Genomic DNA, 23553 nt, shown 5'->3' with positions numbered 1-23553 from the left:
AAGCCCTTTTTGACAGTTTGTCACAGCACTAGAAGTGGCTTCCACTCGCTGTCTAGTCTAGGTAGAATGGGGGCGGGCATTAGCTCCAACCACAGAGCCAATCGCATCACTGTGCGCTACCCAGCGGCCGTATGACGTATATCAGCCTTTCAAATCAAAATGGCCTGATTTACTGGAGGAGGAAAGGGGCTGAGCTGAATCAGAGCAATCCGCCAATATGGTATTTAGACAATAAAACACATTGATACGAACTCCTATTACTATAATACAATGCTAGAGACTGAAAAATGACATTTATAGTACATGTCACCTTTAAGTACAGTGGTTATCTGAGAGAATGGGGACAGGCTAGTTTCTTTCCCAGCTATTTCAACCCTTATTCAAACTAACAAGTAGGGATGGGAATTGATCAGATTTTATCGATACGATTCCATTATCAATTCCCTTATCGATCCCTGATAAATTTATAGTTTAAATAAATAAATTGGAAATGCAACAGAACTAAGCTGGTTAGAATAACAACATGCAACTTGACATTTCTGATTGTCATTTATTGTTGAGCCCCCATGTCAGAAAAATACAAAAACTGTAAAAAATTATAATTAACTATAGCCTATACTTAAATAAAATAATGTATGAGATTCTCTTAACATTTATTTATTTTTTGAAATTTTTTATTCTTAAACTAATTTAATCTATTGAATAACGACCTGTTGAATGTAACTACAGTTCAATATCTTAAACTAATTTAATCTATTGAACCGTAGTTGCATTCAACAGGTCGTTATTCCTCTGACTTCTCTGTCTCTGGTCTTTCAGAAGACCAGCGCACACACACACACACAGAGCTCCCTCCCCGGTCCCCGCTCGCCCCTGTCCTGTAAGGTATTGGCTCGTGTTGCTACACGGACATGTCTGTATGTTGCACGGTACTTCCTGACTTACCTACTAGTAAACACAGTCAACGTGATCACACGCTCTCCGTCTCTTATTATATGTGAACTAAAGAGTACAAGGTTTACACAACAGCCCCCACCCCTTTTTTTGTATTTGTACCTGTACTACTAGCCGTCAGCTGTTATCTCTCTCTGTGTGTCTGTATGAGTTTGGTTAGCTAGCGTTAGCTCCGCGGCTGTTAGGTTGCCCCGAATTAAATGAATGACTCGGTTCTAAAGCATTCGAGTAGTTTTCAATCACTGCACTTAGAAACAGTCAAACAGCGGGAGCATTTCGGGAGCATATGACCAAAACCCAGGCATTTTCGAGCCCTGTAAATACATTTACATTTAGTCATTTAGCTGAAACGCTTTTATCCAAAGCGACTTACAAGTTCTGTACGACAAGTCATCAGGAAGGGCACAACTCTATCAGCTGAGCAACAATGTTCAAGTGTTGAGTGCTACAGTGTAGGTTAGTTTATTAGGACAAGTGCATGACAGTATGGTTACCGTAGTTAGGGTTAGATATATATATATTATTTTTTTTCTGCCATGGTTACATGTGTGGCGCTAACATTATTGTTTTGAAATGCACAACTGTCAGAAAAACCTGGCAGCGATAAGAGGAATCGATAGTCATGGAGGCATGCCAATTAGTTCCCAATGGGAACCGGTTTTCGATTCCCATCCCTACGAACAAGGTTTTTGAAAAGTATTTATCTAGTGTCAAGTGGTATGTTGTCTACATTAATTAGTTAAGACATTAGAGGTTGAGTCTATTCAGTAATGTCATCAGATTTGCACTCCAAGTGATGATTGACTTTGCAACTGCAAATACATTGTTCCAATTTATTATTATTGAAATGTTTTTTAGTGGTTCTCCATCTTATGGCCATTTAGCTCTTGTGTCATGCTCAGGTTGGGATTCCTTTAGGAATCATTTAGCTCTTGTGTCATGCTCAGGTTGGGATTCCTTTAGGAATAATTTAGCTCGTGTCATGCTCAGGTTGGGATTCCTTTAGGAATCATTTAGCTCTTGTGTCATGCTCAGGTTGGGATTCATTTAGGAATAATTTAGCTCGTGTCATGCTCAGGTTGGGATTCCTTTAGGAATCATTTAGCTCTTGTGTCATGCTCAGGTTGGGATTCCTTTAGGAATCATTTAGCTCTCGTGTCATGCTCAGGTTGGGATTCCTCACCGTCCAGTTCCAGACAGATGTGCTGCAGACTCATGCCCCTGAAGAGGACGCCCTCCTTCTCCCCGTACAGAACCACGCGGCCCACGCGGCCCATCAGCGCCGGGTCCCTGCCGATGGTGGAGCAGTTCTGCGTGACGTGGTACTCGCGCTCCAGGAAGTTCTCCAGGCACTTGGCGGCCACCGGGCCCTGGCCCTCGCCCTCCTCCAGCAGCAGCAGCTGGGTCAGGATGGCCACCTGGCGCCGGGCACGCGTGGCCGTCACCGCCCCGGGGTTCTTGGCGCCGCTGGCCCGCGCCAGGTTGCGCAGCAGGTCGGTGCCCCGCAGCGGCGTGGCGGGCGAGTGGTACGGCCGGGAGAAGACGTAGGGGCTGTCTGGGGCCACGCCCACGCCGGCGCCGGTGGAGAGCAGCAGCTCCAGGCACGCCTCGCCGTGCGGCGGCAGGATCAGCGGCTGGACGCGCCCGCGCTTGCCGAGCACGGTGGCCCGGGGGAGGTGGCAGAGTACCTGGCGCTCGAACGGGGAGAGGAGGGCCTCCGTGCCCGTGGTGGGGGCGCCGACGGGGAGGGGTGGCGGGGCGGCGGCGCGGGCGCGGTAGTCCGTGACGGTGAGTTTGGCCACCTCGCACTCGCGGTGCCGGTTGTAGAGAATGAGCAGGGAGAGGCTGGAGTGGCAGAGCAGGCGCCAGGCCTCGGCGGAGTGCGGGGCGCGGCTGAGAGACAGGAAGGAGGTGTGCTGCTGCCGGCGCAGGAAGAGGACGAGGCAGGAGAGCGAGGACAGGAGCGGAGACATGTGGGGTCTGTGTGGGCTGGGGACAAACAGAGACATGAGAGGTCTGTGTGGGCTGGGGACAAACAGAGACATGAGAGGTCTGTGTGGGCTGGGGACAAACAGAGACATGAGAGGTCTGTGTGGGCTGGGGACAAACAGAGACAAGAGGTCTGTGTGGGCTGGGGACAAACAGAGACATGAGAGGTCTGTGTGGGCTGGGGACAAACAGAGACATGAGAGGTCTGTGTGGGCTGGGGACAAACAGAGACAAGAGGTCTGTGTGGGCTGGGGACAAACAGAGACATGAGAGGTCTGTGTGGGCTGGGGACAAACAGAGACATGAGAGGTCTGTGTGGGCTGGGGACAAACAGAGACATGAGAGGTCTGTGTGGGCTGGGGACAAACAGAGACATGAGAGGTCTGTGTGGGCTGGGGACAAACAGAGACATGAGAGGTCTGTGTGGGCTGGGGACAAACAGAGGCATGAGAGGTCTGTGTGGGTTGGGGACAAACATAGACATGAGAGGTCTGTGTGGGCTGGGGACAAACAGAGACATGAGAGGTCTGTGTGGGCTGGGGACAAACAGAGACATGAGAGGTCTGTGTGGGCTGGGGACAAACAGAGACATGAGGTCTGTGTGGGCTGGGGACAAACAGAGACATGAGAGGTCTGCTGGGGACAAACAGAGACATGAGGTCTGTGTGGGCTGGGGACAAACAGAGACATGAGAGCTGGGGACAAACAGAGACATGAGAGGTCTGTGTGGGCTGGGGACAAACAGAGACATGAGAGGTCTGCTGGGGACAAACAGAGACATGAGGTCTGTCTGGGCTGGGGACAAACAGAGACATGAGAGGTCTGTGTGGGCTGGGGACAAACAGAGACATGAGAGCTGGGGACAAACAGAGACATGAGAGGTCTGCTGGGGACAAACAGAGACATGAGAGCTGGGGACAAACAGAGACATGAGAGCTGGGGACAAACAGAGACATGAGAGGTCTGCTGGGGACAAACAGAGACATGAGAGCTGGGGACAAACAGAGACATGTGAGGTCTGCTGGGGACAAACCGAGACATGAGAGCTGGGGACAAACAGAGACATGAGAGCTGGGGACAAACAGAGACATGAGAGCTGGGGACAAACAGAGACATGAGAGGTCTGCTGGGGACAAACAGAGACATGAGAGCTGGGGACAAACAGAGACATGTGAGGTCTGCTGGGGACAAACAGAGACATGAGAGCTGGGGACAAACAGAGACATGTGAGGTCTGCTGGGGACAAACCGAGACATGAGAGCTGGGGACAAACAGAGACATGAGAGCTGGGGACAAACAGAGACATGAGAGCTGGGGACAAACAGAGACATGAGAGGTCTGCTGGGGACAAACAGAGACATGAGAGCTGGGGACAAACAGAGACATGAGAGGTCTGCTGGGGACAAACAGACATGAGAGGTCTGCTGGGGACAAACAGAGACATGAGAGGTCTGCTGGGGACAAACAGAGACATGAGAGCTGGGAACAAACAGAGACATGAGAGCTGGGGACAAACAGAGACATGAGAGCTGGGGACAAACAGAGACATGAGAGCTGGGGACAAACAGAGACATGATAGGTCTGCTGGGGACAAACAGAGACATGAGAGCTGGGGACAAACAGAGACATGAGAGCTGGGGACAAACAGAGACATGAGAGGTCTGCTGGGGACAAACAGAGACATGAGAGGTCTGCTGGGGACAAACAGAGACATGAGAGCTGGGGACAAACAGAGACATGAGAGCTGGGGACAAACAGAGACATGAGAGCTGGGGACAAACAGAGACATGAGAGCTGGGGACAAACAGAGACATGAGAGGTCTGCTGGGGACAAACAGACATGAGAGCTGGGGACAAACAGAGACATGAGAGCTGGGGACAAACAGAGACATGAGAGCTGGGGACAAACAGACACATGTGGGGTCTGCTGGGGACAAACAGAGACACGTGAGGTCTGCTGAGGACAAACAGAGACATGAGAGGTCTGCTGGGGACAAACAGAGACATGTGAGCTGGGGACAAACAGAGACATGAGAGGTCTGCTGGGGACAAACAGAGACATGTGAGGTCTGCTAGGGACAAACAGAGACATGTGAGCTGGGGACAAACAGAGACATGAGAGCTGGGGACAAACAGAGACATGAGAGGTCTGCTGGGGACAAACAGAGACATGAGAGCTGGGGACAAACAGAGACATGAGAGCTGGGGACAAACAGAGACATGTGAGCTGGGGACAAACAGAGACATGAGAGCTGGGGACAAACAGAGACATGAGAGCTGGGGACAAACAGAGACATGAGAGCTGGGGACAAACAGAGACATGAGAGGTCTGCTGGGGACAAACAGAGACATGAGAGCTGGGGACAAACAGAGACATGAGAGGTCTGCTGGGGACAAACAGAGACATGTGAGCTGGGGACAAACAGAGACATGTGAGCTGGGGACAAACAGAGACATGAGAGCTGGGGACAAACAGACACATGAGAGGTCTGCTGGGGACAAACAGACATGTGAGCTGGGGACAAACAGAGACATGTGAGCTGGGGACAAACAGAGACATGAGAGCTGGGGACAAACAGAGACATGAGAGGTCTGCTGGGGACAAACAGAGACATGAGAGCTGGGGACAAACAGAGACATGAGAGCTGGGGACAAACAGAGACATGAGAGGTCTGCTGGGGACAAACAGAGACATGAGAGCTGGGGACAAACAGAGACATGTGAGCTGGGGACAAACAGAGACATGAGAGGTCTGCTGGGGACAAACAGAGACATGAGAGCTGGGGACAAACAGAGACATGAGGTCTGCTGGGGACAAACAGAGACATGAGAGCTGGGGACAAACAGAGACATGAGAGCTGGGGACAAACAGAGACATGAGAGCTGGGGACAAACAGAGACATGAGAGGTCTGCTGGGGACAAACAGAGACATGAGAGCTGGGGACAAACAGAGACATGAGAGCTGGGGACAAAGAGACATGAGAGCTGGGGACAAACAGAGACATGAGAGGTCTGCTGGGGACAAACAGAGACATGTGAGCTGGGGACAAACAGAGACATGTGAGCTGGGGACAAACAGAGACATGAGAGCTGGGGACAAACAGAGACATGAGAGGTCTGCTGGGGACAAACAGAGACATGAGAGGTCTGCTGGGGACAAACAGAGACATGTGAGCTGGGGACAAACAGACATGAGGGGTCTGCTGGGGACAAACAGAGACATGAGAGGTCTGCTGGGGACAAACAGAGACATGTGAGCTGGGGACAAACAGAGACATGAGAGCTGGGGACAAACAGAGACATGAGAGGTCTGCTGGGGACAAACAGAGACATGTGAGCTGGGGACAAACAGAGACATGAGAGGTCTGCTGGGGACAAACAGAGACATGAGAGGTCTGCTGGGGACAAACAGAGACATGAGAGGTCTGCTGGGGACAAACATAGACATGAGAGGTCTGCTGGGGACAAACAGAGACATGAGAGCTGGGGACAAACAGAGACATGAGAGGTCTGTGTGGGCTGGGGACAAACAGAGACATGAGAGGTCTGCTGGGGACAAACAGAGACATGAGGTCTGTGTGGGCTGGGGACAAACAGAGACATGAGAGGTCTGTGTGGGCTGGGGACAAACAGAGACATGAGAGCTGGGGACAAACAGAGACATGAGAGGTCTGCTGGGGACAAACAGAGACATGAGAGCTGGGGACAAACAGAGACATGAGAGCTGGGGACAAACAGAGACATGAGAGGTCTGCTGGGGACAAACAGAGACATGAGAGCTGGGGACAAACAGAGACATGTGAGGTCTGCTGGGGACAAACCGAGACATGAGAGCTGGGGACAAACAGAGACATGAGAGCTGGGGACAAACAGAGACATGAGAGCTGGGGACAAACAGAGACATGAGAGGTCTGCTGGGGACAAACAGAGACATGAGAGCTGGGGACAAACAGAGACATGTGAGGTCTGCTGGGGACAAACAGAGACATGAGAGCTGGGGACAAACAGAGACATGTGAGGTCTGCTGGGGACAAACCGAGACATGAGAGCTGGGGACAAACAGAGACATGAGAGCTGGGGACAAACAGAGACATGAGAGCTGGGGACAAACAGAGACATGAGAGGTCTGCTGGGGACAAACAGACATGAGAGGTCTGCTGGGGACAAACAGAGACATGAGAGGTCTGCTGGGGACAAACAGAGACATGAGAGCTGGGGACAAACAGAGACATGAGAGCTGGGGACAAACAGAGACATGAGAGCTGGGGACAAACAGAGACATGAGAGCTGGGGACAAACAGAGACATGATAGGTCTGCTGGGGACAAACAGAGACATGAGAGCTGGGGACAAACAGAGACATGAGAGCTGGGGACAAACAGAGACATGAGAGGTCTGCTGGGGACAAACAGAGACATGAGAGGTCTGCTGGGGACAAACAGAGACATGAGAGCTGGGGACAAACAGAGACATGAGAGCTGGGGACAAACAGAGACATGAGAGCTGGGGACAAACAGAGACATGAGAGCTGGGGACAAACAGAGACATGAGAGGTCTGCTGGGGACAAACAGACATGAGAGCTGGGGACAAACAGAGACATGAGAGCTGGGGACAAACAGAGACATGAGAGCTGGGGACAAACAGACACATGTGAGCTGGGGACAAACAGAGACATGTGGGGTCTGCTGGGGACAAACAGAGACACGTGAGGTCTGCTGAGGACAAACAGAGACATGAGAGGTCTGCTGGGGACAAACAGAGACATGTGAGCTGGGGACAAACAGAGACATGAGAGGTCTGCTGGGGACAAACAGAGACATGTGAGGTCTGCTGGGGACAAACAGAGACATGTGAGCTGGGGACAAACAGAGACATGAGAGCTGGGGACAAACAGAGACATGAGGTCTGCTGGGGACAAACAGAGACATGAGAGCTGGGGACAAACAGAGACATGAGAGCTGGGGACAAACAGAGACATGTGAGCTGGGGACAAACAGAGACATGAGAGCTGGGGACAAACAGAGACATGAGAGCTGGGGACAAACAGAGACATGAGAGCTGGGGACAAACAGAGACATGAGAGGTCTGCTGGGGACAAACAGAGACATGAGAGCTGGGGACAAACAGAGACATGAGAGGTCTGCTGGGGACAAACAGAGACATGTGAGCTGGGGACAAACAGAGACATGAGAGCTGGGGACAAACAGACACATGAGAGGTCTGCTGGGGACAAACAGACATGTGAGCTGGGGACAAACAGAGACATGTGAGCTGGGGACAAACAGAGACATGAGAGCTGGGGACAAACAGAGACATGAGAGGTCTGCTGGGGACAAACAGAGACATGAGAGCTGGGGACAAACAGAGACATGAGAGCTGGGGACAAACAGAGACATGAGAGGTCTGCTGGGGACAAACAGAGACATGAGAGCTGGGGACAAACAGAGACATGTGAGCTGGGGACAAACAGAGACATGAGAGGTCTGCTGGGGACAAACAGAGACATGAGAGCTGGGGACAAACAGAGACATGAGGTCTGCTGGGGACAAACAGAGACATGAGAGCTGGGGACAAACAGAGACATGAGAGCTGGGGACAAACAGAGACATGAGAGCTGGGGACAAACAGAGACATGAGAGGTCTGCTGGGGACAAACAGAGACATGAGAGCTGGGGACAAACAGAGACATGAGAGCTGGGGACAAAGAGACATGAGAGCTGGGGACAAACAGAGACATGAGAGGTCTGCTGGGGACAAACAGAGACATGTGAGCTGGGGACAAACAGAGACATGTGAGCTGGGGACAAACAGAGACATGAGAGCTGGGGACAAACAGAGACATGAGAGGTCTGCTGGGGACAAACAGAGACATGAGAGGTCTGCTGGGGACAAACAGAGACATGTGAGCTGGGGACAAACAGACATGAGGGGTCTGCTGGGGACAAACAGAGACATGAGAGGTCTGCTGGGGACAAACAGAGACATGTGAGCTGGGGACAAACAGAGACATGAGAGCTGGGGACAAACAGAGACATGAGAGGTCTGCTGGGGACAAACAGAGACATGTGAGCTGGGGACAAACAGAGACATGAGAGGTCTGCTGGGGACAAACAGAGACATGAGAGGTCTGCTGGGGACAAACAGAGACATGAGAGGTCTGCTGGGGACAAACATAGACATGAGAGGTCTGCTGGGGACAAACAGAGACATGAGAGCTGGGGACAAACAGAGACATGAGAGCTGGGGACAAACAGAGACATGAGAGCTGGGGACAAACAGAGACATGAGAGCTGGGGACAAACATAGACATGAGAGGTCTGCTGGGGACAAACAGAGACATGAGAGCTGGGGACAAACAGAGACATGAGAGCTGGGGACAAACAGAGACATGAGAGCTGGGGACAAACAGAGACATGAGAGGTCTGCTGGGGACAAACAGACATGAGAGGTCTGCTGGGGACAAACAGAGACATGAGAGGTCTGCTGGGGACAAACAGAGACATGAGAGCTGGGGACAAACAGAGACATGAGAGCTGGGGACAAACAGAGACATGAGAGCTGGGGACAAACAGAGACATGAGAGCTGGGGACAAACAGAGACATGATAGGTCTGCTGGGGACAAACAGAGACATGAGAGCTGGGGACAAACAGAGACATGAGAGCTGGGGACAAACAGAGACATGAGAGGTCTGCTGGGGACAAACAGAGACATGAGAGGTCTGCTGGGGACAAACAGAGACATGAGAGCTGGGGACAAACAGAGACATGAGAGCTGGGGACAAACAGAGACATGAGAGCTGGGGACAAACAGAGACATGAGAGCTGGGGACAAACAGAGACATGAGAGGTCTGCTGGGGACAAACAGACATGAGAGCTGGGGACAAACAGAGACATGAGAGCTGGGGACAAACAGAGACATGAGAGCTGGGGACAAACAGACACATGTGAGCTGGGGACAAACAGAGACATGTGGGGTCTGCTGGGGACAAACAGAGACACGTGAGGTCTGCTGAGGACAAACAGAGACATGAGAGGTCTGCTGGGGACAAACAGAGACATGTGAGCTGGGGACAAACAGAGACATGAGAGGTCTGCTGGGGACAAACAGAGACATGTGAGGTCTGCTGGGGACAAACAGAGACATGTGAGCTGGGGACAAACAGAGACATGAGAGCTGGGGACAAACAGAGACATGAGGTCTGCTGGGGACAAACAGACATGAGAGCTGGGGACAAACAGAGACATGAGAGCTGGGGACAAACAGAGACATGAGAGCTGGGGACAAACAGACACATGTGGGGTCTGCTGGGGACAAACAGAGACACGTGAGGTCTGCTGAGGACAAACAGAGACATGAGAGGTCTGCTGGGGACAAACAGAGACATGTGAGCTGGGGACAAACAGAGACATGAGAGGTCTGCTGGGGACAAACAGAGACATGTGAGGTCTGCTAGGGACAAACAGAGACATGTGAGCTGGGGACAAACAGAGACATGAGAGCTGGGGACAAACAGAGACATGAGAGGTCTGCTGGGGACAAACAGAGACATGAGAGCTGGGGACAAACAGAGACATGAGAGCTGGGGACAAACAGAGACATGTGAGCTGGGGACAAACAGAGACATGAGAGCTGGGGACAAACAGAGACATGAGAGCTGGGGACAAACAGAGACATGAGAGCTGGGGACAAACAGAGACATGAGAGGTCTGCTGGGGACAAACAGAGACATGAGAGCTGGGGACAAACAGAGACATGAGAGGTCTGCTGGGGACAAACAGAGACATGTGAGCTGGGGACAAACAGAGACATGTGAGCTGGGGACAAACAGAGACATGAGAGCTGGGGACAAACAGACACATGAGAGGTCTGCTGGGGACAAACAGACATGTGAGCTGGGGACAAACAGAGACATGTGAGCTGGGGACAAACAGAGACATGAGAGCTGGGGACAAACAGAGACATGAGAGGTCTGCTGGGGACAAACAGAGACATGAGAGGTCTGCTGGGGACAAACAGAGACATGAGAGGTCTGCTGGGGACAAACATAGACATGAGAGGTCTGCTGGGGACAAACAGAGACATGAGAGCTGGGGACAAACAGAGACATGAGAGGTCTGTGTGGGCTGGGGACAAACAGAGACATGAGAGGTCTGCTGGGGACAAACAGAGACATGAGGTCTGTGTGGGCTGGGGACAAACAGAGACATGAGAGGTCTGTGTGGGCTGGGGACAAACAGAGACATGAGAGCTGGGGACAAACAGAGACATGAGAGGTCTGCTGGGGACAAACAGAGACATGAGAGCTGGGGACAAACAGAGACATGAGAGCTGGGGACAAACAGAGACATGAGAGGTCTGCTGGGGACAAACAGAGACATGAGAGCTGGGGACAAACAGAGACATGTGAGGTCTGCTGGGGACAAACCGAGACATGAGAGCTGGGGACAAACAGAGACATGAGAGCTGGGGACAAACAGAGACATGAGAGCTGGGGACAAACAGAGACATGAGAGGTCTGCTGGGGACAAACAGAGACATGAGAGCTGGGGACAAACAGAGACATGTGAGGTCTGCTGGGGACAAACAGAGACATGAGAGCTGGGGACAAACAGAGACATGTGAGGTCTGCTGGGGACAAACCGAGACATGAGAGCTGGGGACAAACAGAGACATGAGAGCTGGGGACAAACAGAGACATGAGAGCTGGGGACAAACAGAGACATGAGAGGTCTGCTGGGGACAAACAGACATGAGAGGTCTGCTGGGGACAAACAGAGACATGAGAGGTCTGCTGGGGACAAACAGAGACATGAGAGCTGGGGACAAACAGAGACATGAGAGCTGGGGACAAACAGAGACATGAGAGCTGGGGACAAACAGAGACATGAGAGCTGGGGACAAACAGAGACATGATAGGTCTGCTGGGGACAAACAGAGACATGAGAGCTGGGGACAAACAGAGACATGAGAGCTGGGGACAAACAGAGACATGAGAGGTCTGCTGGGGACAAACAGAGACATGAGAGGTCTGCTGGGGACAAACAGAGACATGAGAGCTGGGGACAAACAGAGACATGAGAGCTGGGGACAAACAGAGACATGAGAGCTGGGGACAAACAGAGACATGAGAGCTGGGGACAAACAGAGACATGAGAGGTCTGCTGGGGACAAACAGACATGAGAGCTGGGGACAAACAGAGACATGAGAGCTGGGGACAAACAGAGACATGAGAGCTGGGGACAAACAGACACATGTGAGCTGGGGACAAACAGAGACATGTGGGGTCTGCTGGGGACAAACAGAGACACGTGAGGTCTGCTGAGGACAAACAGAGACATGAGAGGTCTGCTGGGGACAAACAGAGACATGTGAGCTGGGGACAAACAGAGACATGAGAGGTCTGCTGGGGACAAACAGAGACATGTGAGGTCTGCTGGGGACAAACAGAGACATGTGAGCTGGGGACAAACAGAGACATGAGAGCTGGGGACAAACAGAGACATGAGGTCTGCTGGGGACAAACAGAGACATGAGAGCTGGGGACAAACAGAGACATGAGAGCTGGGGACAAACAGAGACATGTGAGCTGGGGACAAACAGAGACATGAGAGCTGGGGACAAACAGAGACATGAGAGCTGGGGACAAACAGAGACATGAGAGCTGGGGACAAACAGAGACATGAGAGGTCTGCTGGGGACAAACAGAGACATGAGAGCTGGGGACAAACAGAGACATGAGAGGTCTGCTGGGGACAAACAGAGACATGTGAGCTGGGGACAAACAGAGACATGAGAGCTGGGGACAAACAGACACATGAGAGGTCTGCTGGGGACAAACAGACATGTGAGCTGGGGACAAACAGAGACATGTGAGCTGGGGACAAACAGAGACATGAGAGCTGGGGACAAACAGAGACATGAGAGGTCTGCTGGGGACAAACAGAGACATGAGAGCTGGGGACAAACAGAGACATGAGAGCTGGGGACAAACAGAGACATGAGAGGTCTGCTGGGGACAAACAGAGACATGAGAGCTGGGGACAAACAGAGACATGTGAGCTGGGGACAAACAGAGACATGAGAGGTCTGCTGGGGACAAACAGAGACATGAGAGCTGGGGACAAACAGAGACATGAGGTCTGCTGGGGACAAACAGAGACATGAGAGCTGGGGACAAACAGAGACATGAGAGCTGGGGACAAACAGAGACATGAGAGCTGGGGACAAACAGAGACATGAGAGGTCTGCTGGGGACAAACAGAGACATGAGAGCTGGGGACAAACAGAGACATGAGAGCTGGGGACAAAGAGACATGAGAGCTGGGGACAAACAGAGACATGAGAGGTCTGCTGGGGACAAACAGAGACATGTGAGCTGGGGACAAACAGAGACATGTGAGCTGGGGACAAACAGAGACATGAGAGCTGGGGACAAACAGAGACATGAGAGGTCTGCTGGGGACAAACAGAGACATGAGAGGTCTGCTGGGGACAAACAGAGACATGTGAGCTGGGGACAAACAGACATGAGGGGTCTGCTGGGGACAAACAGAGACATGAGAGGTCTGCTGGGGACAAACAGAGACATGTGAGCTGGGGACAAACAGAGACATGAGAGCTGGGGACAAACAGAGACATGAGAGGTCTGCTGGGGACAAACAGAGACATGTGAGCTGGGGACAAACAGAGACATGAGAGGTCTGCTGGGGACAAACAGAGACATGAGAGGTCTGCTGGGGACAAACAGAGACATGAGAGGTCTGCTGGGGACAAACATAGACATGAGAGGTCTGCTGGGGACAAACAGAGACATGAGAGCTGGGGACAAACAGAGACATGAGAGCTGGGGACAAACAGAGACATGAGAGCTGGGGACAAACAGAGACATGAGAGCTGGGGACAAACATAGACATGAGAGGTCTGCTGGGGACAAACAGAGACATGAGAGCTGGGGACAAACAGAGACATGAGAGCTGGGGACAAACAGAGACATGAGAGCTGGGGACAAACAGAGACATGAGAGGTCTGCTGGGGACAAACAGACATGAGAGGTCTGCTGGGGACAAACAGAGACATGAGAGGTCTGCTGGGGACAAACAGAGACATGAGAGCTGGGGACAAACAGAGACATGAGAGCTGGGGACAAACAGAGACATGAGAGCTGGGGACAAACAGAGACATGAGAGCTGGGGACAAACAGAGACATGATAGGTCTGCTGGGGACAAACAGAGACATGAGAGCTGGGGACAAACAGAGACATGAGAGCTGGGGACAAACAGAGACATGAGAGGTCTGCTGGGGACAAACAGAGACATGAGAGGTCTGCTGGGGACAAACAGAGACATGAGAGCTGGGGACAAACAGAGACATGAGAGCTGGGGACAAACAGAGACATGAGAGCTGGGGACAAACAGAGACATGAGAGCTGGGGACAAACAGAGACATGAGAGGTCTGCTGGGGACAAACAGACATGAGAGCTGGGGACAAACAGAGACATGAGAGCTGGGGACAAACAGAGACATGAGAGCTGGGGACAAACAGACACATGTGAGCTGGGGACAAACAGAGACATGTGGGGTCTGCTGGGGACAAACAGAGACACGTGAGGTCTGCTGAGGACAAACAGAGACATGAGAGGTCTGCTGGGGACAAACAGAGACATGTGAGCTGGGGACAAACAGAGACATGAGAGGTCTGCTGGGGACAAACAGAGACATGTGAGGTCTGCTGGGGACAAACAGAGACATGTGAGCTGGGGACAAACAGAGACATGAGAGCTGGGGACAAACAGAGACATGAGGTCTGCTGGGGACGAACAGAGACATGAGAGCTGGGGACAAACAGAGACATGAGAGCTGGGGACAAACAGAGACATGTGAGCTGGGGACAAACAGAGACATGAGAGCTGGGGACAAACAGAGACATGAGAGCTGGGGACAAACAGAGACATGAGAGCTGGGGACAAACAGAGACATGAGAGGTCTGCTGGGGACAAACAGAGACATGAGAGCTGGGGACAAACAGAGACATGAGAGGTCTGCTGGGGACAAACAGAGACATGTGAGCTGGGGACAAACAGAGACATGTGAGCTGGGGACAAACAGAGACATGAGAGCTGGGGACAAACAGACACATGAGAGGTCTGCTGGGGACAAACAGACATGTGAGCTGGGGACAAACAGAGACATGTGAGCTGGGGACAAACAGAGACATGAGAGCTGGGGACAAACAGAGACATGAGAGGTCTGCTGGGGACAAACAGAGACATGAGAGCTGGGGACAAACAGAGACATGAGAGCTGGGGACAAACAGAGACATGAGAGGTCTGCTGGGGACAAACAGAGACATGAGAGCTGGGGACAAACAGAGACATGTGAGCTGGGGACAAACAGAGACATGAGAGGTCTGCTGGGGACAAACAGAGACATGAGAGCTGGGGACAAACAGAGACATGAGGTCTGCTGGGGACAAACAGAGACATGAGAGCTGGGGACAAACAGAGACATGAGAGCTGGGGACAAACAGAGACATGAGAGCTGGGGACAAACAGAGACATGAGAGGTCTGCTGGGGACAAACAGAGACATGAGAGCTGGGGACAAACAGAGACATGAGAGCTGGGGACAAAGAGACATGAGAGCTGGGGACAAACAGAGACATGAGAGGTCTGCTGGGGACAAACAGAGACATGTGAGCTGGGGACAAACAGAGACATGTGAGCTGGGGACAAACAGAGACATGAGAGCTGGGGACAAACAGAGACATGAGAGGTCTGCTGGGGACAAACAGAGACATGAGAGGTCTGCTGGGGACAAACAGAGACATGTGAGCTGGGGACAAACAGACATGAGGGGTCTGCTGGGGACAAACAGAGACATGAGAGGTCTGCTGGGGACAAACAGAGACATGTGAGCTGGGGACAAACAGAGACATGAGAGCTGGGGACAAACAGAGACATGAGAGGTCTGCTGGGGACAAACAGAGACATGTGAGCTGGGGACAAACAGAGACATGAGAGGTCTGCTGGGGACAAACAGAGACATGAGAGGTCTGCTGGGGACAAACAGAGACATGAGAGGTCTGCTGGGGACAAACATAGACATGAGAGGTCTGCTGGGGACAAACAGAGACATGAGAGCTGGGGACAAACAGAGACATGAGAGCTGGGGACAAACAGAGACATGAGAGCTGGGGACAAACAGAGACATGAGAGCTGGGGACAAACAGAGACATGAGAGGTCTGCTGGGGACAAACAGAGACATGAGAGCTGGGGACAAACAGAGACATGAGAGCTGGGGACAAACAGAGACATGAGAGGTCTGCTGGGGACAAACAGAGACATGAGAGCTGGGGAAAACAGAGACATGAGAGCTGGGGACAAACAGAGACATGTGAGCTGGGGACAAACAGAGACATGTGGGGTCTGCTGGGGACAAACAGAGACATGTGAGGTCTGCTGAGGACAAACAGAGACATGAGAGGTCTGCTGGGGACAAACAGAGACATGTGAGCTGGGGACAAACAGAGACATGTGAGGTCTGCTGGGGACAAACAGAGACATGTGAGCTGGGGACAAACAGAGACATGAGAGCTGGGGACAAACAGAGACATGAGAGGTCTGCTGGGGACAAACAGAGACATGAGAGCTGGGGACAAACAGAGACATGAGAGCTGGGGACAAACAGAGACATGTGAGCTGGGGACAAACAGAGACATGAGAGCTGCGGACAAACAGAGACATGAGAGCTGGGGACAAACAGAGACATGAGAGGTCTGCTGGGGACAAACAGAGACATGAGAGCTGGGGACAAACAGAGACATGAGAGCTGGGGACAAACAGATACATGAGAGGTCTGCTGGGGACAAACGGAGACATGAGAGCTGGGGACAAACAGAGACATGTGATCTGGGGACAAACAGAGACATGAGAGGTCTGCTGGGGACAAACAGAGACATGAGAGCTGGGGACAAACAGAGACATGAGAGCTGGGGACAAACAGAGACATGAGAGGTCTGCTGGGGACAAACAGAGACATGAGAGCTGGGGACAAACAGAGACATGAGAGCTGGGGACAAACAGAGACATGAGAGCTGGGGACAAACAGAGACATGAGAGGTCTGCTGGGGACAAACAGAGACATGAGAGCTGGAGACAAACAGAGACATGAGAGCTGGGGACAAACAGAGACATGAGAGCTGGGGACAAACAGAGACATGAGAGGTCTGCTGGGGACAAACAGAGACATGTGAGCTGGGGACAAACAGAGACATGAGAGCTGGGGACAAACAGAGACATGAGAGGTCTGCTGGGGACAAACAGAGACATGAGAGGTCTGCTGGGGACAAACAGAGACATGTGAGCTGGGGACAAACAGACATGAGGGGTCTGCTGGGGACAAACAGAGACATGAGAGGTCTGCTGGGGACAAACAGAGACATGTGAGCTGGGGACAAACAGAGACATGAGAGCTGGGGACAAACAGAGACATGAGAGGTCTGCTGGGGACAAACAGAGACATGTGAGCTGGGGACAAACAGAGACATGAGAGGTCTGCTGGGGACAAACAGAGACATGAGAGGTCTGCTGGGGACAAACAGAGACATGAGAGGTCTGCTGGGGACAAACAGAGACATGAGAGGTCTGCTGGGGACAAACAGAGACATGAGAGGTCTGCTGGGGACAAACAGAGACATGTGAGCTGGGGACAAACAGAGACATGAGAGCTGGGGACAAACAGAGACATGAGAGCTGGGGACAAACAGAGACATGTGAGGTCTGCTGGGGACAAACAGAGACATGAGAAGTCTGCTGGGGACAAACAGAGACATGAGAGCTGGGGACAAACAGAGACATGAGAGGTCTGCTGGGGACAAACAGAGACATGAGAGCTGGGGACAAACAGAGACATGGGAGGTCTGCTGGGGACAAACAGAGACATGTGAGGTCTGCTGGGGACAAACAGAGACATGTGAGCTGGGGACAAACAGAGACATGAGAGCTGGGGACAAACAGAGACATGAGAGGTCTGCTGGGGACAAACAGAGACATGAGAGCTGGGGACAAACAGAGACATGAGAGCTGGGGACAAACAGAGACATGTGAGCTGGGGACAAACAGAGACATGAGAGCTGGGGACAAACAGAGACATGAGAGGTCTGCTGGGGACAAACAGAGACATGAGAGCTGGGGACAAACAGAGACATGAGAGCTGGGGACAAACAGAGACATGATAGGTCTGCTGGGGACAAACAGAGACATGAGAGCTGGGGACAAACAGAGACATAAGAGGTCTGCTGGGGACAAACGGAGACATGTGAGCTGGGGACAAACAGAGACATGTGAGCTGGGGACAAACAGAGACATGAGAGCTGGGGACAAACAGAGACATGAGAGGTCTGCTGGGGACAAACATACATGTGAGCTGGGGACAAACAGAGACATGAGAGGTCTGCTGGGGACAAACAGAGACATGAGAGCTGGGGACAAACAGAGACATGAGAGCTGGGGACAAACAGAGACATGAGAGGTCTGCTGGGGACAAACAGAGACATGAGAGCTGGGGACAAACAGAGACATGTGAGCTGGGGACAAACAGAGACATGAGAGGTCTGCTGGGGACAAACAGAGACATGAGAGCTGGGGACAAACAGAGACATGAGAGCTGGGGACAAACAGAGACATGAGAGGTCTGCTGGGGACAAACAGAGACATGAGAGCTGGGGAAAACAGAGACATGAGAGCTGGGGACAAACAGAGACATGTGAGCTGGGGACAAACAGAGACATGTGGGGACTGCTGGGGACAAACAGAGACATGTGAGGTCTGCTGAGGACAAACAGAGACATGAGAGGTCTGCTGGGGACAAACAGAGACATGTGAGCTGGGGACAAACAGAGACATGTGAGGTCTGCTGGGGACAAACAGAGACATGTGAGCTGGGGACAAACAGAGACATGAGAGCTGGGGACAAACAGAGACATGAGAGGTCTGCTGGGGACAAACAGAGACATGAGAGCTGGGGACAAACAGAGACATGAGAGCTGGGGACAAACAGAGACATGTGAGCTGGGGACAAACAGAGACATGAGAGCTGCGGACAAACAGAGACATGAGAGCTGGGGACAAACAGAGACATGAGAGGTCTGCTGGGGACAAACAGAGACATGAGAGCTGGGGACAAACAGAGACATGAGAGCTGGGGACAAACAGATACATGAGAGGTCTGCTGGGGACAAACGGAGACATGAGAGCTGGGGACAAACAGAGACATGTGACCTGGGGACAAACAGAGACATGAGAGGTCTGCTGGGGACAAACAGAGACATGAGAGCTGGGGACAAACAGAGACATGAGAGCTGGGGACAAACAGAGACATGAGAGGTCTGCTGGGGACAAACAGAGACATGAGAGCTGGGGACAAACAGAGACATGAGAGCTGGGGACAAACAGAGACATGAGAGCTGGGGACAAACAGAGACATGAGAGGTCTGCTGGGGACAAACAGAGACATGAGAGCTGGAGACAAACAGAGACATGAGAGCTGGGGACAAACAGAGACATGAGAGCTGGGGACAAACAGAGACATGAGAGGTCTGCTGGGGACAAACAGAGACATGTGAGCTGGGGACAAACAGAGACATGAGAGCTGGGGACAAACAGAGACATGAGAGGTCTGCTGGGGACAAACAGAGACATGAGAGGTCTGCTGGGGACAAACAGAGACATGTGAGCTGGGGACAAACAGACATGAGGGGTCTGCTGGGGACAAACAGAGACATGAGAGGTCTGCTGGGGACAAACAGAGACATGTGAGCTGGGGACAAACAGAGACATGAGAGCTGGGGACAAACAGAGACATGAGAGGTCTGCTGGGGACAAACAGAGACATGTGAGCTGGGGACAAACAGAGACATGAGAGGTCTGCTGGGGACAAACAGAGACATGAGAGGTCTGCTGGGGACAAACAGAGACATGAGAGGTCTGCTGGGGACAAACAGAGACATGAGAGGTCTGCTGGGGACAAACAGAGACATGAGAGGTCTGCTGGGGACAAACAGAGACATGTGAGCTGGGGACAAACAGAGACATGAGAGCTGGGGACAAACAGAGACATGAGAGCTGGGGACAAACAGAGACATGTGAGGTCTGCTGGGGACAAACAGAGACATGAGAAGTCTGCTGGGGACAAACAGAGACATGAGAGCTGGGGACAAACAGAGACATGAGAGGTCTGCTGGGGACAAACAGAGACATGAGAGCTGGGGACAAACAGAGACATGGGAGGTCTGCTGGGGACAAACAGAGACATGTGAGGTCTGCTGGGGACAAACAGAGACATGTGAGCTGGGGACAAACAGAGACATGAGAGCTGGGGACAAACAGAGACATGAGAGGTCTGCTGGGGACAAACAGAGACATGAGAGCTGGGGACAAACAGAGACATGAGAGCTGGGGACAAACAGAGACATGTGAGCTGGGGACAAACAGAGACATGAGAGCTGGGGACAAACAGAGACATGAGAGGTCTGCTGGGGACAAACAGAGACATGAGAGCTGGGGACAAACAGAGACATGAGAGCTGGGGACAAACAGAGACATGATAGGTCTGCTGGGGACAAACAGAGACATGAGAGCTGGGGACAAACAGAGACATAAGAGGTCTGCTGGGGACAAACGGAGACATGTGAGCTGGGGACAAACAGAGACATGTGAGCTGGGGACAAACAGAGACATGAGAGCTGGGGACAAACAGAGACATGAGAGGTCTGCTGGGGACAAACATACATGTGAGCTGGGGACAAACAGAGACATGAGAGGTCTGCTGGGGACAAACAGAGACATGAGAGCTGGGGACAAACAGAGACATGAGAGCTGGGGACAAACAGAGACATGAGAGGTCTGCTGGGGACAAACAGAGACATGAGAGCTGGGGACAAACAGAGACATGTGAGCTGGGGACAAACAGAGACATGAGAGGTCTGCTGGGGACAAACAGAGACATGAGAGCTGGGGACAAACAGAGACATGAGAGCTGGGGACAAACAGAGACATGAGAGGTCTGCTGGGGACAAACAGAGACATGAGAGGTCTGCTGGGGACAAACAGAGACATGAGAGGTCTGCTGGGGACAAACAGAGACATGAGAGGTCTGCTGGGGACAAACAGAGACATGTGAGCTGGGGACAAACAGAGACATGAGAGCTGGGGACAAACAGAGACATGAGAGCTGGGGACAAACAGAGACATGAGAGGTCTGCTAGGGACAAACAGAGCCATGTGAGGTCTGCTGGGGACAAACAGAGACATGAGAAGTCTGCTGGGGACAAACAGAGACATGAGAGCTGGGGACAAACAGAGACATGAGAGGTCTGCTGGGGACAAACAGAGACATGAGAGCTGGGGACAAACAGAGACATGGGAGGTCTGCTGGGGACAAACAGAGACATGTGAGGTCTGCTGGGGACAAACAGAGACATGTGAGCTGGGGACAAACAGAGACATGAGAGCTGGGGACAAACAGAGACATGAGAGGTCTGCTGGGGACAAACAGAGACATGAGAGCTGGGGACAAACAGAGACATGAGAGCTGGGGACAAACAGAGACATGTGAGCTGGGGACAAACAGAGACATGAGAGCTGGGGACAAACAGAGACATGAGAGGTCTGCTGGGGACAAACAGAGACATGAGAGCTGGGGACAAACAGAGACATGAGAGCTGGGGACAAACAGAGACATGATAGGTCTGCTGGGGACAAACAGAGACATGAGAGCTGGGGACAAACAGAGACATGAGAGGTCTGCTGGGGACAAACAGAGACATGTGAGCTGGGGACAAACAGAGACATGTGAGCTGGGGACAAACAGAGACATGAGAGCTGGGGACAAACAGAGACATGAGAGGTCTGCTGGGGACAAACATACATGTGAGCTGGGGACAAACAGAGACATGAGAGGTCTGCTGGGGACAAACAGAGACATGAGAGCTGGGGACAAACAGAGACATGAGAGCTGGGGACAAACAGAGACATGAGAGGTCTGCTGGGGACAAACAGAGACATGAGAGCTGGGGACAAACAGAGACATGTGAGCTGGGGACAAACAGAGACATGAGAGGTCTGCTGGGGACAAACAGAGACATGAGAGCTGGGGACAAACAGAGACATGAGAGCTGGGGACAAACAGAGACATGAGAGGTCTGCTGGGGACAAACAGAGACATGAGAGCTGGGGACAAACAGAGACATGAGAGCTGGGGACAAACAGAGACATGTGAGCTGGGGACAAACAGAGACATGAGAGCTGGGGACAAACAGAGACATGAGAGCTGGGGACAAACAGAGACATGAGAGCTGAGGACAAACAGAGACATGAGAGGTCTGCTGGGGACAAACAGAGACATGAGAGCTGGGGACAAACAGAGACATGAGGTCTGCTGGGGACAAACAGAGACATGTGAGCTGGGGACAAACAGACATGAGGGGTCTGCTGGGGACAAACAGAGACATGAGAGGTCTGCTGGGGACAAACAGAGACATGTGAGCTGGGGACAAACAGAGACATGAGAGCTGGGGACAAACAGAGACATGAGAGCTGGGGACAAACAGAGACATGAGAGGTCTGCTGGGGACAAACAGAGACATGTGAGCTGGGGACAAACAGAGACATGTGAGCTGGGGACAAACAGAGACATGAGAGCTGGGGACAAACAGAGACATGAGAGGTCTGCTGGGGACAAACAGAGACATGAGAGGTCTGCTGGGGACAAACAGAGACATGTGAGCTGGGGACAAACAGAGACATGAGAGGTCTGCTGGGGACAAACAGAGACATGAGAGGTCTGCTGGGGACAAACAGAGACATGTGAGCTGGGGACAAACAGACATGAGTGGTCTGCTGGGGACAAACAGAGACATGAGAGGTCTGCTGGGGACAAACAGAGACATGTGAGCTGGGGACAAACAGAGACATGAGAGCTGGGGACAAACAGAGACATGAGAGGTCTGCTGGGGACAAACAGAGACATGTGAGCTGGGGACAAACAGAGACATGAGAGCTGGGGACAAACAGAGACATGAGAGCTGGGGACAAACAGAGACATGAGAGGTCTGCTGGGGACAAACAGAGACATGAGAGGTCTGCTGGGGACAAACAGAGACATGAGAGGTCTGCTGGGGACAAACAGAGACATGTGAGCTGGGGACAAACAGAGACATGAGAGCTGGGGACAAACAGAGACATGAGAGCTGGGGACAAACAGAGACATGAGAGGTCTGCTGGGGACAAACAGAGACATGTGAGGTCTGCTGGGGACAAACAGAGACATGAGAAGTCTGCTGGGGACAAACAGAGACATGAGAGCTGGGGACAAACAGAGACATGAGAGGTCTGCTGGGGACAAACAGAGACATGGGAGGTCTGCTGGGGACAAACAGAAACATGTGAGGTCTGCTGGGGACAAACCCAGACTGTTGGGGAACCAGCATTAATACAACGTTAGGACACAATGTTCCACCAAACAACCCAAAATAGCACAGATAAAGCAATAAAACAGACACGTCATCATCATCATCAGCAGATTAGAAGTAGGGAGTGGAGATGACAT

At 52.1% G+C, this 23553-nt stretch overlaps 1 protein-coding gene across 3 annotated transcripts in view; it reads right to left on the bottom strand.

Moving 5' to 3' along the window:
- LOC311226840 (uncharacterized protein) overlaps positions 1–23553 on the bottom strand; it is a 136624-nt gene that overhangs the window by 40541 nt on the left and 72530 nt on the right. For all 3 annotated transcript variants that reach the window (XM_084312259.1, XM_084312260.1, XM_084312258.1), the window contains exon 6: positions 2138–2943. In XM_084312259.1, the coding sequence (XP_084168385.1) occupies positions 2138–2943 (806 nt within the window). The remainder of the gene's footprint in view (positions 1–2137; positions 2944–23553) is intronic.

Source organism: Notolepis coatsorum (assembly GCF_963971535.1).
Source record: "Notolepis coatsorum genome assembly, chromosome: 4".
Classification (NCBI taxonomy): domain Eukaryota; kingdom Metazoa; phylum Chordata; class Actinopteri; order Aulopiformes; family Paralepididae; genus Notolepis; species Notolepis coatsorum.
The sequence above is the reverse complement of the archived record's forward strand: the minus strand, read 5'-3'. Positions and strand labels throughout refer to the sequence as shown.